General features: G+C 56.3%; 3 protein-coding genes across 3 annotated transcripts in view; 1 reads left to right on the forward strand and 2 right to left on the reverse strand.

Moving 5' to 3' along the window:
- Positions 1-8,536, reverse strand: part of PTSG_09081 (uncharacterized protein) — an 8,952-nt gene extending 416 nt beyond the window's left edge. Inside the window, exons 1-16 of the mRNA XM_004989822.1 lie at positions 8,371-8,536; positions 8,115-8,210; positions 7,641-7,895; positions 7,256-7,349; positions 6,939-7,030; positions 6,659-6,797; positions 6,111-6,337; positions 5,658-5,777; positions 5,121-5,234; positions 4,833-4,955; positions 4,474-4,563; positions 4,083-4,163; positions 3,622-3,786; positions 3,123-3,279; positions 2,287-2,895; positions 1-1,997 (exon numbers count right to left, since the gene is read on the reverse strand). The exon at positions 1-1,997 is cut by the window's left edge and continues 416 nt beyond it. Of these exons, the coding sequence (XP_004989879.1) occupies positions 1-1,997; positions 2,287-2,895; positions 3,123-3,279; positions 3,622-3,786; positions 4,083-4,163; positions 4,474-4,563; positions 4,833-4,955; positions 5,121-5,234; positions 5,658-5,777; positions 6,111-6,337; positions 6,659-6,797; positions 6,939-7,030; positions 7,256-7,349; positions 7,641-7,895; positions 8,115-8,210; positions 8,371-8,520 (4,509 nt within the window). The 5' untranslated portion in view covers positions 8,521-8,536. The remainder of the gene's footprint in view (positions 1,998-2,286; positions 2,896-3,122; positions 3,280-3,621; positions 3,787-4,082; positions 4,164-4,473; positions 4,564-4,832; positions 4,956-5,120; positions 5,235-5,657; positions 5,778-6,110; positions 6,338-6,658; positions 6,798-6,938; positions 7,031-7,255; positions 7,350-7,640; positions 7,896-8,114; positions 8,211-8,370) is intronic.
- Positions 8,537-10,700: 2,164 nt separating this feature from the next.
- Positions 10,701-11,012, reverse strand: PTSG_09082 (uncharacterized protein; the record flags this gene model as incomplete). The annotated part of the gene is made up of 1 exon (XM_004989823.1): positions 10,701-11,012. The coding sequence occupies one exon, from the start codon at positions 11,010-11,012 to the stop codon at positions 10,701-10,703; it is 312 nt and encodes a 103-aa protein (XP_004989880.1).
- A 1,795-nt stretch (positions 11,013-12,807) lies between these two features.
- Positions 12,808-14,374, forward strand: PTSG_12833 (uncharacterized protein; the record flags this gene model as incomplete). The annotated part of the gene is made up of 2 exons (XM_004989824.1): positions 12,808-13,314; positions 13,343-14,374. 2 exons carry the CDS (start codon positions 12,808-12,810, stop codon positions 14,372-14,374), a joined length of 1,539 nt encoding a protein of 512 aa, XP_004989881.1.
- Between the last annotated feature and the right edge of the window lie 131 nt (positions 14,375-14,505).

Here is a 14,505-nt window from a genome sequence, read left to right on the forward strand (position 1 = left end):
CACAGGCCCAAGCGCGCGCCCCGCTTGCTCCGACACGCGCGCGCACTCCTCATACACACGCGAGTCAGAGGGTCGCGTGCGCGCGCGTGACGCAATATCGGCAGAGCTGCACGTGTACAGCGCGGAGGTGGACGGGAGCACGTGCGTGAAGGCGACATCGCCCTCTTCGCCGCGCGCGGTCGTGCTGTTGTGGCGGGCAAAGACGTCCCCGCTGGCGTGCGTTTCGCTGCGGTTTCGGCGCCGCCGCTCCTGCTGTCGCGCATGCACGGGCGTTGACGTGGCAGACAGGGCCTTCCCGCCACCACTGCCACCGCCCCCAACTGTGTCTGGCGCAAACATGACCCTCCTTTCAGCACGCGCATGTGCGTGGTGGTTGTGACCGCGGCCACCATCACCATGGCCGCCATCACCACCATCACCATCATCTCGACCAGACGTGCTGCCAGTTCGGCTCTGGTCCTCCTCAACACTTCGGCCCCGCTGCAGTTGTGACCGGCGTGCACGGGTTGCTGACGCCGACGATGACGACGATGACGATGACGGTGGAGGTTTCGAGGCAGATGCACTGGCCCGTGCTGACGTGTTTGGTTGCGTGCTTCGTGCGCCTATGTCAGCGGTTGCCCCCGCGCTTGTGTCGTCCTCTGGCGTCTCTTCGTTGTCTTCCATGATGGAAAACAGGCTCAACACGCTTGCGGGCTGCTTCTCCTTGTGTCGGCGTTGGGGCGGAAGGCTCTGCGTCACCGCCGCTTGCCGCAACGCACGCGCGCGGCTGTCCTTCATTGCCGAGGCCCCAGTCGCTGCGGCACCATTGCCCTGACCATCTCCACTGCCACCGCTGCTGGTGGTGGTCGTCGTCGTTGCTGCTGCCGGCACTTGCTGCTGCTGCTTCTGCTGCTGACTGCTGCTCGCTGGCTTGCCGCTGCCCAAGAGTTGGACGGAACTCCGACTGCCGAGGGCAACGCGGCGCCCGCAGCGTCCAGCGACGTCAGGCATCGACGACGTGGCGTGCAGCCAATCGCCGACGCCATCGCCATAATCACCACCGCCACCCGCGCTTGCTCCTTGTGCGGCCAACGGCTGTGCACGCGCGAGCAAGCTGCCAATGTCCACCACGCGTCGCGAGTGTTTGCGCATCAGCACGGCGTCCTGCCACGATATCGGTTTTGAGAACGCGTAGGAGAGCCGCCATGCGTGCGGGTCCTCATCGGTCCGTCGACACACGCGCGCTGCTGCCGACGTTCCTGCAGATGTGCGCAGGTTGCGATCGCTGCGCAGACGAAACGACGACGAGCGGTGCGCCAGCCGCGGGCGCCACATCATCGCCGCAGCAGACGGGCCAGTGGCGATGGCGCTGCTGGTGTTGGTGGTGGTGGCAACGGTGTTGTTGGTGGTGCCGAGGACGCCGCTGCCTGCTGCTGCGGTCAGCGGGTGTGGGAGAGCAACACCCGGTGGCGGCATTGGCATGCGCGGAATGGTGTCTGTGACCTCCAGATCGCTGTCGCTGCCGCTAAACTCCATCTCGTCCTCGTCCTCCTCGTCCTCCTCGTCCCTGCTGACCACGGGCACGGCCTGCGCCGCCACCCGCTTCTCGCCTGGCCGCAGCGCCAGCGATGTGTACTCCGGCTGTGCGCTGTGGAACGGCCCCATCGTGCGTGTGCCGTCCGCGTCCACCAGCGCGGTTGTCGTCATCAGCCGCATGTACTCGTGGTCGAAGCTCGTCAGCTCTGTCGGCGAGTACATTGTCTCAAACAGGCCCAGGTCTGTGCGCACGGGCTTGCGTGGAAGCGTGAGCCGCGGCACGCCCAGCGCGCCCTGGTACGCAAAGTGGCGAGCGGCGACGTAGTAGGCGGCAACAACATAGTCCTCGCCATCTGGGGTGGTGCGGTGCCAGGCGAGCAGCTGCTGGCGAACCTCCTCGTCAAAGCGCTCGAGACCCGTGATGGCGGGCGCCTCGCCGATGGAGCGGCGGTCAGCAAACGAGGTGTCGCCTTTCTCGCCTGATGATTGCAACCAGGAGGATGAAATAAGGGTTGTGATTGGTGGTTGTGATTGGTGGTTGTGATTGGTGGTTGTGATTGGTGGTTGTGATTGGTGGTTGTGATTGGTGGTTGTGATTGGTGGTTGCTCAACGGCAGACAGCGAAGAACCCATCAACACGTGCACGCGTATGCATCACATCGACTCACACACGTGCGCACATAAAACACTCATACATGCCGGGAAGCACGCGCGCGCACACTTGTCAATACACTGGCGTCCTTTCTGCGCGCATATGCGTGCACTTACGGCTGAGCTGGACGGTTTGTCTGCGGACTTCGAGGTAGACGGCGCGCAGGGTCTTGATGGAGCGGCGTGATGGCGTCCTCACGAGTGCCGTCTTCACCGTCGTCGTCGCTGGCGCCGCCCCACTGCTGCGCCGGCGCCCACCCTGCCGCAGGACCAGCGTACCCGGCTCCGAGACGACACCTGATGCTCCGATCTCCACATGCTGTTGTTGCTGCTGCTGCTGCTGCTGGTCACTGCGTTCGGGTGGGGGCGACGATGGGGGCGTGGCGAAGATGTCATCGTCAACAGAACTGCCGAGGCCAAGATGACCCGGCATGACCACCTGCCCGTTGACCGGCGCCAGTGGATGCTGCTGATCTGCAAACGCACCACCACCCGCAGTGGTGGCGGACAATGAAGGAAGAGACGCGCACACGTCAACATGCGCTGCACGCGGCAGTGGCCCATCACCGCGAACATCATCATTGTCGGCGTCATCGTTGTCGTCGTCAACACGGTCATTGTCGTCCTTGTCGTTGGCGCGTTGGGAGAGGAGGTGGCCTTGTCCGCTGTTCGCTTCACTGTCCAGCTGTTGACACTTTGATTGACGAAAGCGCTCAATGGTTGGCACTGATGCGACAATCAGAGCGGTAAATGCAAAGGACGGGAGGTGGGTGGAAGTGAGCGACACCGTCAATTGCTTGCTGATGTGCGCGAGAGTGCCAGCAAAACATGGCGCCGAAACTTATTCGTACCTTGAGGCACACATGCACGCACGCACGCACACACACACGTGCGCACACATACAACACAACACAACACAATACAACATAACACAACAACACATGCGTGCGCACCTGTGACGCGCATGTGCCACTTGTCATATGGCGGGCGCGAGGGCGGCGTTGGGCTGAGGACGTCGTGGCGGTGCAGCAGCTTGTCGTTGTCGAGCAGCCACAGCGGAGTGGTGCTCGCGGTTGGCCGGTACTTGCCCAGAAACAGGTTGATGGCCATCTGCACAGCAACGACAAGGGAGGGTGGTGGTGGTGGTGGTGGTGGTGGTGGTGGTGGTGGTGGTGGTGGTGGTGGTGGTGGTGGTGTGGTGGTGGTGGTGGTGGTGGTGGTGGTGGTGGTGGTGGTGGTGGAAGAGTGATGGGCGACATGAGGATGAACAAATGAGTGATGTGGGGATGAACAGACAGACAGACACACACACACACACACACACACACACACACACACACACACACACACACACACACACACACCCCCCGGTGCAGGCGGTCGCTACAATCATACGCTGCGACATGCTCACACAGACACGTGCGAGTCCAAACACGAACGTGCTTTCTTCACCTGCTTGTCAGTGTCTGTGAAAGAGTTACTGTAGTAGCGGGCAACAGTGTTGAGGATGTCCTTGGAATGCGTTGTCCACTGGCGCTTGCGGTAAGATTGAATGCGGTTGACAAGACTTGACCCGCCGTACTGCAGAGCAATGGTGTCGCCGTGGTCCTCATACAACTGGCAATCGCGACACCGTGTGTGTGTGTGCGTGTGTGTGTGTGTGTGTGTGTGTGTGTGTGTGTGTGTGTGTGTGTGTGTGTGTGTGTGTGTGTGTGTGTGTGTGTGTGTGTGTGTGTGTGTGTGTGTGTGTGTGTGTGTGTGTGTTGTGTGTTGTGTGTGTGTTGACGACAAGGATGAGCGAGGTGCGGAACTCAGACAACATGATGAGTGCAATCAACGCACGGAACGCAGGAGGCAGATGGAACGAAATGCATGGGTGTGGCGGCCGTTTCAGCGGATGGATCAGGCCTCACCTCACACAGGAGACGCCATGCAAGGCAGTCAAAGGGGATGGAGGCCGAGTTGACCTCCGGGATCACACCAAGCACGTACAGCTGGTGCGGCAGAGCAAGCCGGACGAGGTTGATGATGGGTGAGGGATTAGTGAGGGATTGGTGAGATCACACAAGTGAGATGAGCATGATTGCAATAAGTAATTGCACTCACACGCGGAAAGATAAACGAGGTGCACACAGACAACCACAAGCACACGAGCGTGCACACTCACACACTCACAAGAATACATTCACCCAAACACAAACACATCACCCACTCGCCCAAATACACACACACACACACAAATGCACACACACACAAACACAAATGCACACACACACACACAAACACAAATGCACACAAACTGACCTGGTGTCTGAGCGCACAGAGGCCAATCATGAACTGGGCTGTGTTGGTTCGATCAAGACAATCGACGCAGTTCACGCGCACAACACCGCACTGGTGGCGAGGAAAATGCACAGCATAGGTGGCAGGAACGCAGGAATAAGAGAGGGGCCAGTGTGCACAGCACAAGAGAAGTGACACAAACACCCATGGAACCATGAAACATCAGCGTAAGAGAACAGGTAGTGGCTGGTGGTGGTGGTGTTCACAAGACCATTCCCATGCACACGTTTATTTGCTCGTTTGCTCGTCCTTCCATTCACATCCACAACTTTGCGGCCATGGCAACATTGAAGCAACCGAAGAGCGGGAAGAGTGCTCACCTGATTGCGACCCCTGACGCGGCGGTATGGGTTGTCATATGCCAGGGTGCCGCCAGTGCTCGTGTTGTGCGGGTCGCCGCGTGTGCACCACAGCTGCGGGCCCGCATGGAAGATGCCAATCTCCTGGTGGTTGGTGGTGACGGTGACGGCGGCGGTCAAGGAAGACAGACGACAGTGACTGCGCACGCACACACGCACACCAACGCACACACACACACACACACACACACACACACACACACACACACACACACACACACACACACACACACACACACACACACACACCTCGAGGAATGCTGTTCCAAACTTGTCGAGGTGTTGGAGAACTGTGCCGTTTCGCTTATTGCATCGCGCCATGTCCCACGCAAAGTGGCGCACAGCCTCATCCTCGCCAAGAAACTGCAACAACACAGCACACACGCGCGCGCATAAGGTGGGTTGCCAACGCGAGGGATTGGTGAGGGACAAACATAAGCTGCACTGTCAGCTGTGTTGGAGGCAAAATGCACATGCACAACGATGCGGACAAGTTTCGTCTGTCTGTGGGAGGCCTGTTCTGCGTCTGCGTCTGTGCGTCTGTGTGTCTGTGTGTGTGTGTGTCTGTGTGTGCGCGTGTGTGTGTCTGTGTGTCTGTGTGTCTGTGTGTGTCTGTGTGTGTCTGTGTGCGTGTGTGTGTGTGTGTGTGTGTGTGCGTGTGTGTGTGTGTCTGTGTCTGTGTCTGTCTGTCTGTCTGTCTGTCTGTGGAGGCCTGTGTCTGTGTCTCTGTGTGTCTCTCTCCCTCTCTTGATATCTGTGTGTGCGTCTGCCTGCCTGTGTTCAGACCTGGTTGATGTATGCGAGGGCGTCCTTCATGCCTTCGTACAGCAGCGCTTCGCGGGGTTTCCGCTCCAGCCGTTTGACGAGATTGAAGGCAATGACGGGCGACCCGTACCGGTGCAGCAGCTGCAGCACAACCAATCACAAATAACAAATAACAAGCCAGGAGGCGCGAACATGGCGTGTCGTTCACAGTCATGAGATCAACAGAGAGAGAGAGAGCGAGAGAGAGAGAGAGTGTGTGTGTGTGTGTGCAGGTGTGTGTGTGTGTGTGTGCAGGTGTGTGTGTGTGTGTGCAGGTGTGTGCAAATGCAACGGATAACATCAGTGCGTCTCGCATAAGTGCTGTTGCGTAGGCTCGCCACGTACCATGCACATGCGCATGCGCATGCCCCCTTTACACAACAAGATGCACACCCCTCCCACGAAGCATCTCAAAGCAAGCAAGGCTTTACTGACGCGTTCAAAGTGCATGGATGCGAGGGAGGCGAAAGGGTCACTGCGGGCGATGGAAATGGCTCTCTTGGCCTTCATGCTGTTCTGTTCCTGCTGCCAATAGAGCGGCACCGATCCGCGAACCTGCAGGAAACTTGTGAACCTTCCGGACCGATGACACAGCGTCGACGCATCGTGCACAATCTGCTCCGTCTCCACGTCGTTGGCCGGGTTGCCCTTCTCGTCCGTGCCTGCACAGTGTGTTCGGGAAAAGGCGGTGAGAGGGAGTGAATGTACGTTTGTATGTGTGTGTGTGTGTGCGTGCATTTGTGTGTGTGTGTGTGCGTGTATTTGTGTGTGTGTGTGTGTGCGTGCATTTGTGTGTGTGTGTGTGTGTGCGTGCATTTGTGTGTGTGTGTGTGTGTGTGTGATGAGCAGCTGAGGTAGCGTGAAGGAGAATTACCATAGCTAATAACTCGCACAGCAACCTCATTGGTGGGTTTAAACCATAGGCACACACACAAACAGACGCACGCACACACGCACGCACGCAGACGGACAGGCCCACGCACCGCGTTTCAAGTAGCGTGTGCCAGCGTAGAAGCGCGAGCGGCGGGCGATGAGGGTGACAAAGATGGGGCGACCAAAGACATTGAGGTTGCTCTGAGCAATGAAGCCGTGCATGGCGTGAATCACCCATCGGCGATCAACCTGCAGGGAAGAAAGCGCGCAATGAGAATCGAGGCACACGGGCAAGCACGTGCAGTGATCACGTGCAAACAGCATGCTTGTCAATGAATGAAGCGATGCATCTGCGGAAGCGACAGCGGTGCTGTCTACCACGCCACCCACCTTGTTGGCATACGGGGTGGTGAGGAAATGATTCCAGACAAACTTGGTGTTTGGGCGAATGGGACGAGGGCGTGCTGCCACGCGGCCGGCAGCTGACAGGAAACAAACCCCGGCAGTAGCCGTCGAAGTGAGATAAGGAAACCCAGATGGGGCGGGGGGGGGTTGTTGGCGGACAGAGTGTGTGTGTCTGTGTGTCTGTCTGTCTGTGTGTGTGTGTGTGTGTGTGTGTGTGTGTGTGTGTGTATGTGTGTATGTGCACAGACTCCGAGAACTAACAGAACATAAGCCTGCTTCGCTTGGCTGGGATTGCTGCCCACCTTCGTCTTCGCTTGGGATGTACATGTTGGATTGGAGGGGGCGTGTGAGGTCGTACGTGTACGAAAAATAAAAGTTGCTCGTCGTGTCAACGTTCTGGGTTCACCACAGGTAGTGTGTGTGTGTGTGTGTGTGTGTGTGTGTGTGTGTGTGTGTGTGTGTGTGTGTGTGTGTGTGTGTGTGTGTGTGTGTGTGTGTGTGTGTGTGTGTGTGTGTGTGTGTGGTGGGGGGGGGGGGTGAGCGTAAACAGACTTAGGATAGCGACTGAAGCAGAAATAAAACGCGTGAAAAGACAGGATCGGGTGTGGCAAGCAGCGCAAGCAGAGCCACACGCGGGCACTGTCGTGAATCTACAACAAACTAGTACTAGCACTGTAGACCACCCACCTGGAACATCTTCGTGTAGCGCTTTTCATCTGGTGGAATGGTGGCGTTGCTCAAGCTGGTGTTGTACACGGCGGCCATGAACATGTCCTCGATGCGATACACGATGTGCCCGCCGATCATGGCCACCTTTCGCCGCTTGGTGATGACGAGGATGTAATACCCGCTCAAGAAGCGGACAACGCCAAATATACCAAACCCAGACACCTTTCGTTCCAGGAGGCCTGGATGATGGAAGTTTAACTCGCGCAGCTTCGCCTTGAATGTCGGTCATAAGAACGTGCACGGCACAGTTCGTGAGGCAGGCAGACAGGCGGGCTGACGGGCTGACGGGCTGACGGGTGCACACACAAACAAGAACGCATGCACACACAAGAATGCATACAGACACACACACACACACACACACACACACACACACACACACACACACACACACACACACACACAAGAAGGTATTCCGGTTTTCAATCTGACCTGTATCTCGGTTTCATTGTACACCTTGCCATCATCGACAATCGCAAGGTCCTTCGTGCTGCGATCCAACGCCAACACGCGGAACTCCTTGCGCACCTGACCCAGAGTATCAGCACGGTAACCGACCAACACAAGCGACAACAACAACGCCAAACGTCAAAGAGGTCGAGAGAGCACCCAGCGTGTGGAGCAAGCGCAGGAAAGCAAGGATGGCCAACCATACGTCCATGCATCCATGAATGGGCGAGAAGCGCACCTGGTCACAACCAATGATGTACAGCATTGTGCGTGTGGGGTACATGTTGGTCCTCGTGATGCTGTGGAACGTGGGATTCAGGTACAGTTGTGCCTTGCCATCGCCACAGCCACCTGCCGAGGCGCTGTCTTTCTCTGCTTCTTCCGCCATCTCCGCTGCTGAGGTGTGGCCAGAAAATAGGTTACGGTCCTATTATTAGTATGTGTGTCTGTGTGTGTGTGTCTGTGTGTGCGTGTGTGTGTCTGTGTGTGTGTGTCTGTGTCTGTGTCTCTGTGTGTCTGTGTATCTGTGTGTCTGTGTGCGCGTACATTTGGATACGTGGCTTGAAAATTCCAGCTTGTGTACGTCAAAGAAGCGCTCAGCTGTATGGACCACGGCGCGTAATTCATGTTAAAGAGCATCAACGGCTGATCTTTCCTCTGTGCTTCTTTCTGTTGGAGTGTTCATTTCATCGTACATACATCCTTGTTTGCTTCACGACTCGAGTAAACCACAATTTCCTCTTGCCAAGACACTCTCTGCACAACACACAGCACACGCAGCACGCACACAATACACAGCACGCACAGCACACACACAGCACACACGAGTCTTCAACAACAGCAACACCACCATGAACTTACAACACTCATACACACTCTCCCTCATACACACACGCTCACACACTTTCACTCTCTCTCCCCCGCACAGGCACTAGGCACGTGGATAGCTTGGTCGCCATCGCGGTATCACTCGGCGCATTTACAGCAGCCGGTGAGCCAATACGCACACACACACAGACACACGCACACACACTCATATGCTCACGCGCTCGCACACACACACGCACGCATACACACAAATGCTCACGCTCTCGCACAAACACACGCGCCATACACACACGCAGACAAACACACACAGACACGCACGCAGACAAACACACGCGCGCACACACACGCACGAATACACAAACACGCACGCACACGCACACGCTCACGCTCGCATACATACACGCATACACACGCACGCAGACACACACAGACGCTCACGCACACATACACACACGTACACACACTCACGCTCACACACGCTCACACATTCACGTGCTCACAACACACACTCTCCCTCGTTCTTGCACCAGGCACACGGATAGGTTGGGCGCCATCACGGTGCCCCTCGGTGCATTTACAGCGACTCGTGAGTCAATACACACTCACACACACGCAGATGCACGCACACACACTCACTGTTGACATCACTGTTCCAGTGTCAATGCTTGCTGAGTCAGCAAATTCTGCTGTAAACGTTTCTGTACACGTGCACCCAGAAACAGGCGTTTCTGGTTGTTTTGCCACGTGGCACTTCTCTCTCTCTCTCTCCTCCAGTTTTCTGTCTATGTGTGAGAGTGTCTTCCAGTTCATGTTCATTCATCCTACATCCTTATTTGCTTCACAACTCAAGTAAACACACACAACTCTCTCTTGCCAAGACAATCTCCCACACAACACATAGCACACACAGCACACACAGCACACACAGCACACACACAAGTCTCCAACAACAGCACCACCACCATGAACTTACAACAGTCACCCTGCAGACGCCCTCATCACTGGGGACGGCCATCGCCTTGGCGCGCTGTCGAGTTTCACGCCCAAGAATCCACTGCACGTGCAACAGGTTGGAGGGAAATCACGTGAACATTCCAGAACACAAGAAAGGTGAATGCAAATTTGTCGTGTCGTTAGGAAGGAAGGTCAATGGTGACTCGGCAGACAGGGCTAGCCTGACAACACTTGTCCTAACAGGCAGTTAGAGCTGCCCTGCACACCACGTGCTGGAGGCAGGCCACTACAACTCGTGCCTAAGGCACGAAAGCCCGCCAGATGCGGTGTCGTTCTACCGCACCTATGGGTTTGAAGTGTAACGCTCCCCATCAGGAACATCACCACCATTGGTAAACATTCATGCTGGTGGTTGTTGGCGAGAGACATTGGCGCCCCCTGTTGTTGAACACTCATGGTGGTGGTGGTGTTGGAGATGGGGATGTGTGTGTGTGTGTGTGTGTGCTGTGTGTGTTGTGTGTTGTGTGTGTGTTGTGTGTTGTGTGGGAGTTTGTCTTGGCAAGAGAGAGTTGTGTGTTTTACTTGAGTTGTGAAGCAAACAAGGATGTAGCATGAATGAACATGAACTGACGAGAGACACTTTCATACATAGACAGAAAACTGGAGGAGAGAGAGAAGTGCCACGTGGCAAAACAACCAGAAACGCTCGTTTCTGGGCGCACGTGCACAGAAACGTTTACAGCAGAATTTGCTGACACAGCAAGCATTGACAGTGGAACCGTGATGTCAACATTTGGATATGCCGTTCGATATCTCCATTCTTGTCTGGTCGTACGGGGAAGAATGCTGCATGTCGAGCTTGTGCTTGTGTAGCAACTTCAACTGAGCTGGAGTGGTAAATACAGCCTCGTTGTCCGTCTTGAGGACGTTCACCCTGTCTCCAGTGCCCACTGCCCGGGGCAGTATCATCAGCATGCTGTCCAGGGTGTCAGCAAGGTCCGAGAGTCCGACGCTGCTGCACTGGGTTGCGATGTCAAGGAGCACGACCGCAAATCTGCCGCCGGTAAGCGTCGAAGGATGTGGTTGATGAATACTCATAGTGGTGCTGTTGTTGGAGACTCGTGTGTGTGTGTGTGTGTGCTGTGTGTGCTGTGGGAGATTGGCTTGGGAAGAGGAAGTTGTGTGTGTTTACTTGAGTTGTGAAGCAAACAAGGATGTAGGATGAATGAACACTCCAATAGAAAGAAACAGAGCAGAAGACAAGAATTGTCGACAACGCAAAGTGGTGACGTGGCAGTGTTTGTTGAGAGTTGTGTGGTTATGTGGTGTGTTATGCAAGAGCATGTAACATCGAGCAACCACACAAGCTAAACACTGCACGTGCAACAGGTTGGAGGGAAATCACGTGAACATTCCAGAACACAAGAGAGGTGAATGCAAATTTGTGGTGTCGTGAAGAAGGGAGGTCAATGATGACGCAGCAGATCGCACATTGTGGCTGTGCGTGTGTGTGTGTGTCTGTGATGGTGTGGCTGTGTGCTGTGTAGCTGTTTGCTGTTCTCTCATGTGCGTTGTCGACCATTGTATTGGTGAGTGAACACAAGAGGAAACTTTGTAGAAGAAGTGAACGAAACAATAAAACAAGTCAAACATGAATAAACCACGAAGTGACACAGGGGCGCCAACAATGGGCCCACAATGTCTGCATAGAAAAGCTTGAGCGGCAGTGCAGTGCGTGGCTTAGCTTGTTAAGGTATGCTCGCTCTTGTGCTCGTTGTGATGCCGCATGCATGACACGGTACTTGGTTGCGTGCACGGCTTGCGATGCTGTCAAGCACCGACGGTGCCCCATACGCTCGTGGTGATACCCTGAGTTCGCGGCGTCACTGTCAATTGGCGCCGTAACCGCTGCCAGAGAGACCTCATGCGCACGGGTTGCGTGAATGAGTAAGCGCCCAGTGTTGAGAGTCAGTGCGTTTCTGTTTTGTGTTGAGTCCTTCCTAATTTGCCTTCTCATGTGGTTTTGTCTTGTTTGCCAACAACACCTGCTTTGTGGTTTTTTCCGTTGGCAAACATTCCTTCCTCTCTGCTGGCATGCATGTGTGCCAACTGCCTCTCCTCTCCTCCTTCCCCTACACACGTGAGTTGTGTGCCATGTGTTTGTGTGTATGTGCATGCCCGTCATGTTTGGCAAATGCTATGTGTGCGTGCCATGCAGTGTTGTGAAGTGTTGTCTGTTGTGTATGCTTGCCTGCAAGCATTCATGCCATGCCTAGCATTGCTCTGCGCGCATGTATGCATGTGTTGTGATGCAACTGTACCGCCTGACTACCGTGTGCTTTAAGTGGTCCTTTGTCCTTGTTGTAGGACGATTTTCATCTGCACATGCCATTCCGTTGGGCCTTGTGGTTTTGCCCTTTGCGTTCCTTGTTGTCGATCGCTTCCCCTCTCTGTTGTTGTGCCCTCTTGTGGCCCGGGCTGATGCCCGTGGCTGGTACTAGTAAACATCCTTCTGTTCCCCTTGACCATGCGAAGCCCCTTTGTAACACATGCTGCTCATTGTTTAGATTGTTTGTGTTCGTGCACACTCTGCCCATGTCGCCTTGGCAGCGTCATTGACTGTGTGTGCACTTGTCTAGTGTTTGTTTGAGCGTGCTGCCCGAGTTGATTAGGCAGCAGCTTGTTGTGCTTGTTCATTCTCCTTGTGTTCTTGTTTGTTGCGTTTGCCTACAGTAAACACACACACACACACACCTGTCGTGTTTCTACAGATTATGAGACCCAGCCACTCCTGAGCATCATCACCACTTATCTCACACTCGCTTGTGCTTCTTCTCTCCCTTCTGCTTGTTCCCCTCTCTTGTTTCTCCATCACCCTTCTTGAGCGTGCAGTATGTCTGACCCGTCGGACCACGTCGTTTCCACGCCAGGATTCAAGATGGACCTGCCCAAGTTCTCTGGCTCGCCCGGCACCTTTCATGCGTGGAGCATTCGCATGAAGATGGCGCTCAAGCTGCGCGGCGACGACGTCTGGGCAGCTGTGGAGGCAGGAGCATCGTCATCGGGAGGTCCAAGCTCAGCGACACGCTCAAGTGCAAGGAGACCGACAGCAGGAGATCACGCCAACCTCACCGCTGCAAACCTCATCGCGTCCACGCTCTCAGGCTACCCCCTTCTCCTCTTCACCAACGGAGAAGCAGACGTCAACGCCGGCCAAGGATGGGCCCGGCTCAAGGACCACTACGCTTCGCAGGACCGCCTCCGCATCGCAGAGCTCAAGGAGGCGCAGCTTCACGTCCCCTGCGGCAACCTGGCCCGCTTCTTCGAGCGACACATGGAGCTGCAGCAGCAGTTGCAGGACGCGGGCGTGCGCCAGGACAACGAGGACCTCTTCACCATCGTCTGGAAGCAGCTGCCACGCTGGACAGCCCCCGCTCACGCTTCCCTACTTTGCCAGTGGCCGCTTTCCCTCCCTCCTCGAGCTCAGCATCAGGCTGCAGCAGCTGGAGCAGCAGATGCGTGGTTCACGCACACAGCCGCAGGCAGGCGGCTTCGTGGCAAGAGCACCGCCACGCAGAGGTGGAAGACGCGGCTTCTCCAACAGCAGCAACAACCACGGACGCCAGGGACGCAACAACGGTGGTAACGGCAACAGCAACAGCAAGGGGCGCCGCTTCCGTGGCAACTGTCACTACTGTGGCAAGTATGGACACCGTGCAGCAGAGTGTCGCAAGAAGCAACGCGACAACGGAGCAACAGGCTTCACTGCACAGGCACAGCATCAACATGGTCAAGACGCAGCAACCTTCGTCGCTGCCACAGCTACTACACCCACGCAGCTGCATGACCCACTCACGTGGCTTGTAGACACTGGTGCTTCACACCACCTCACCTTCGTCAAGGACGCCTTCGTGGAGCTGACACCGCACCTGCAACAGCACCATCCACGCCACATCACTGCGTTTGGCGGCACACGTGTGCCCGTGCGCGGTGTTGGCTCTGTGCTGTTGCATGCACGCACGACGAGCGGAGCCACGATGCAGATTGTGCTACAGGAGTGCCTCTACGTGCCCGAGGGCCAGGCCAACCTCATCGCCCTCGGTCGTCTGACCAGGGACAGCAGCGGCAGGCCAACGGGCCACTCGCAGCGTGATGGCGCTGATGGGCACTACGTGCGCTTCAGCCACGGAGCCGAGGTCAAGCTGAAGGAGCGCAACAGCCTCCGGTGCTGGCCCATTGTTGCTGTTGGTCCATCCACGGCACACGGTCTCACCGCCGATGCCTGCAAGCAACCACAGCAACCCGCAGCAGTTCCTGCATCCCAGAGCAAGGCGCACACACCATCGATGCATGAGGTGCTTGGTCACCGCAACGACAACGACGTGCAGCAGTACTGCAAGCTGATGGGCATCGACATCGCAACGCCATCAGCAGCAAGCAGTGTACAACGTGCGCAGTGACCAAGAGCACTCGTCACAGCGTCAGCAAGCACGCGGAGCGCACACAGGTGCCCGGCGAGCGCATCCACGCCGACTCGTCGACTGGACGCGGACTCACCCACGGGCAAGCGCTACAGCCTCGTCATCGTCGA

This window comes from Salpingoeca rosetta, assembly GCF_000188695.1.
Source record: "Salpingoeca rosetta unplaced genomic scaffold supercont1.27, whole genome shotgun sequence".
Taxonomy (NCBI): Eukaryota; class Choanoflagellata; order Craspedida; family Salpingoecidae; genus Salpingoeca; species Salpingoeca rosetta.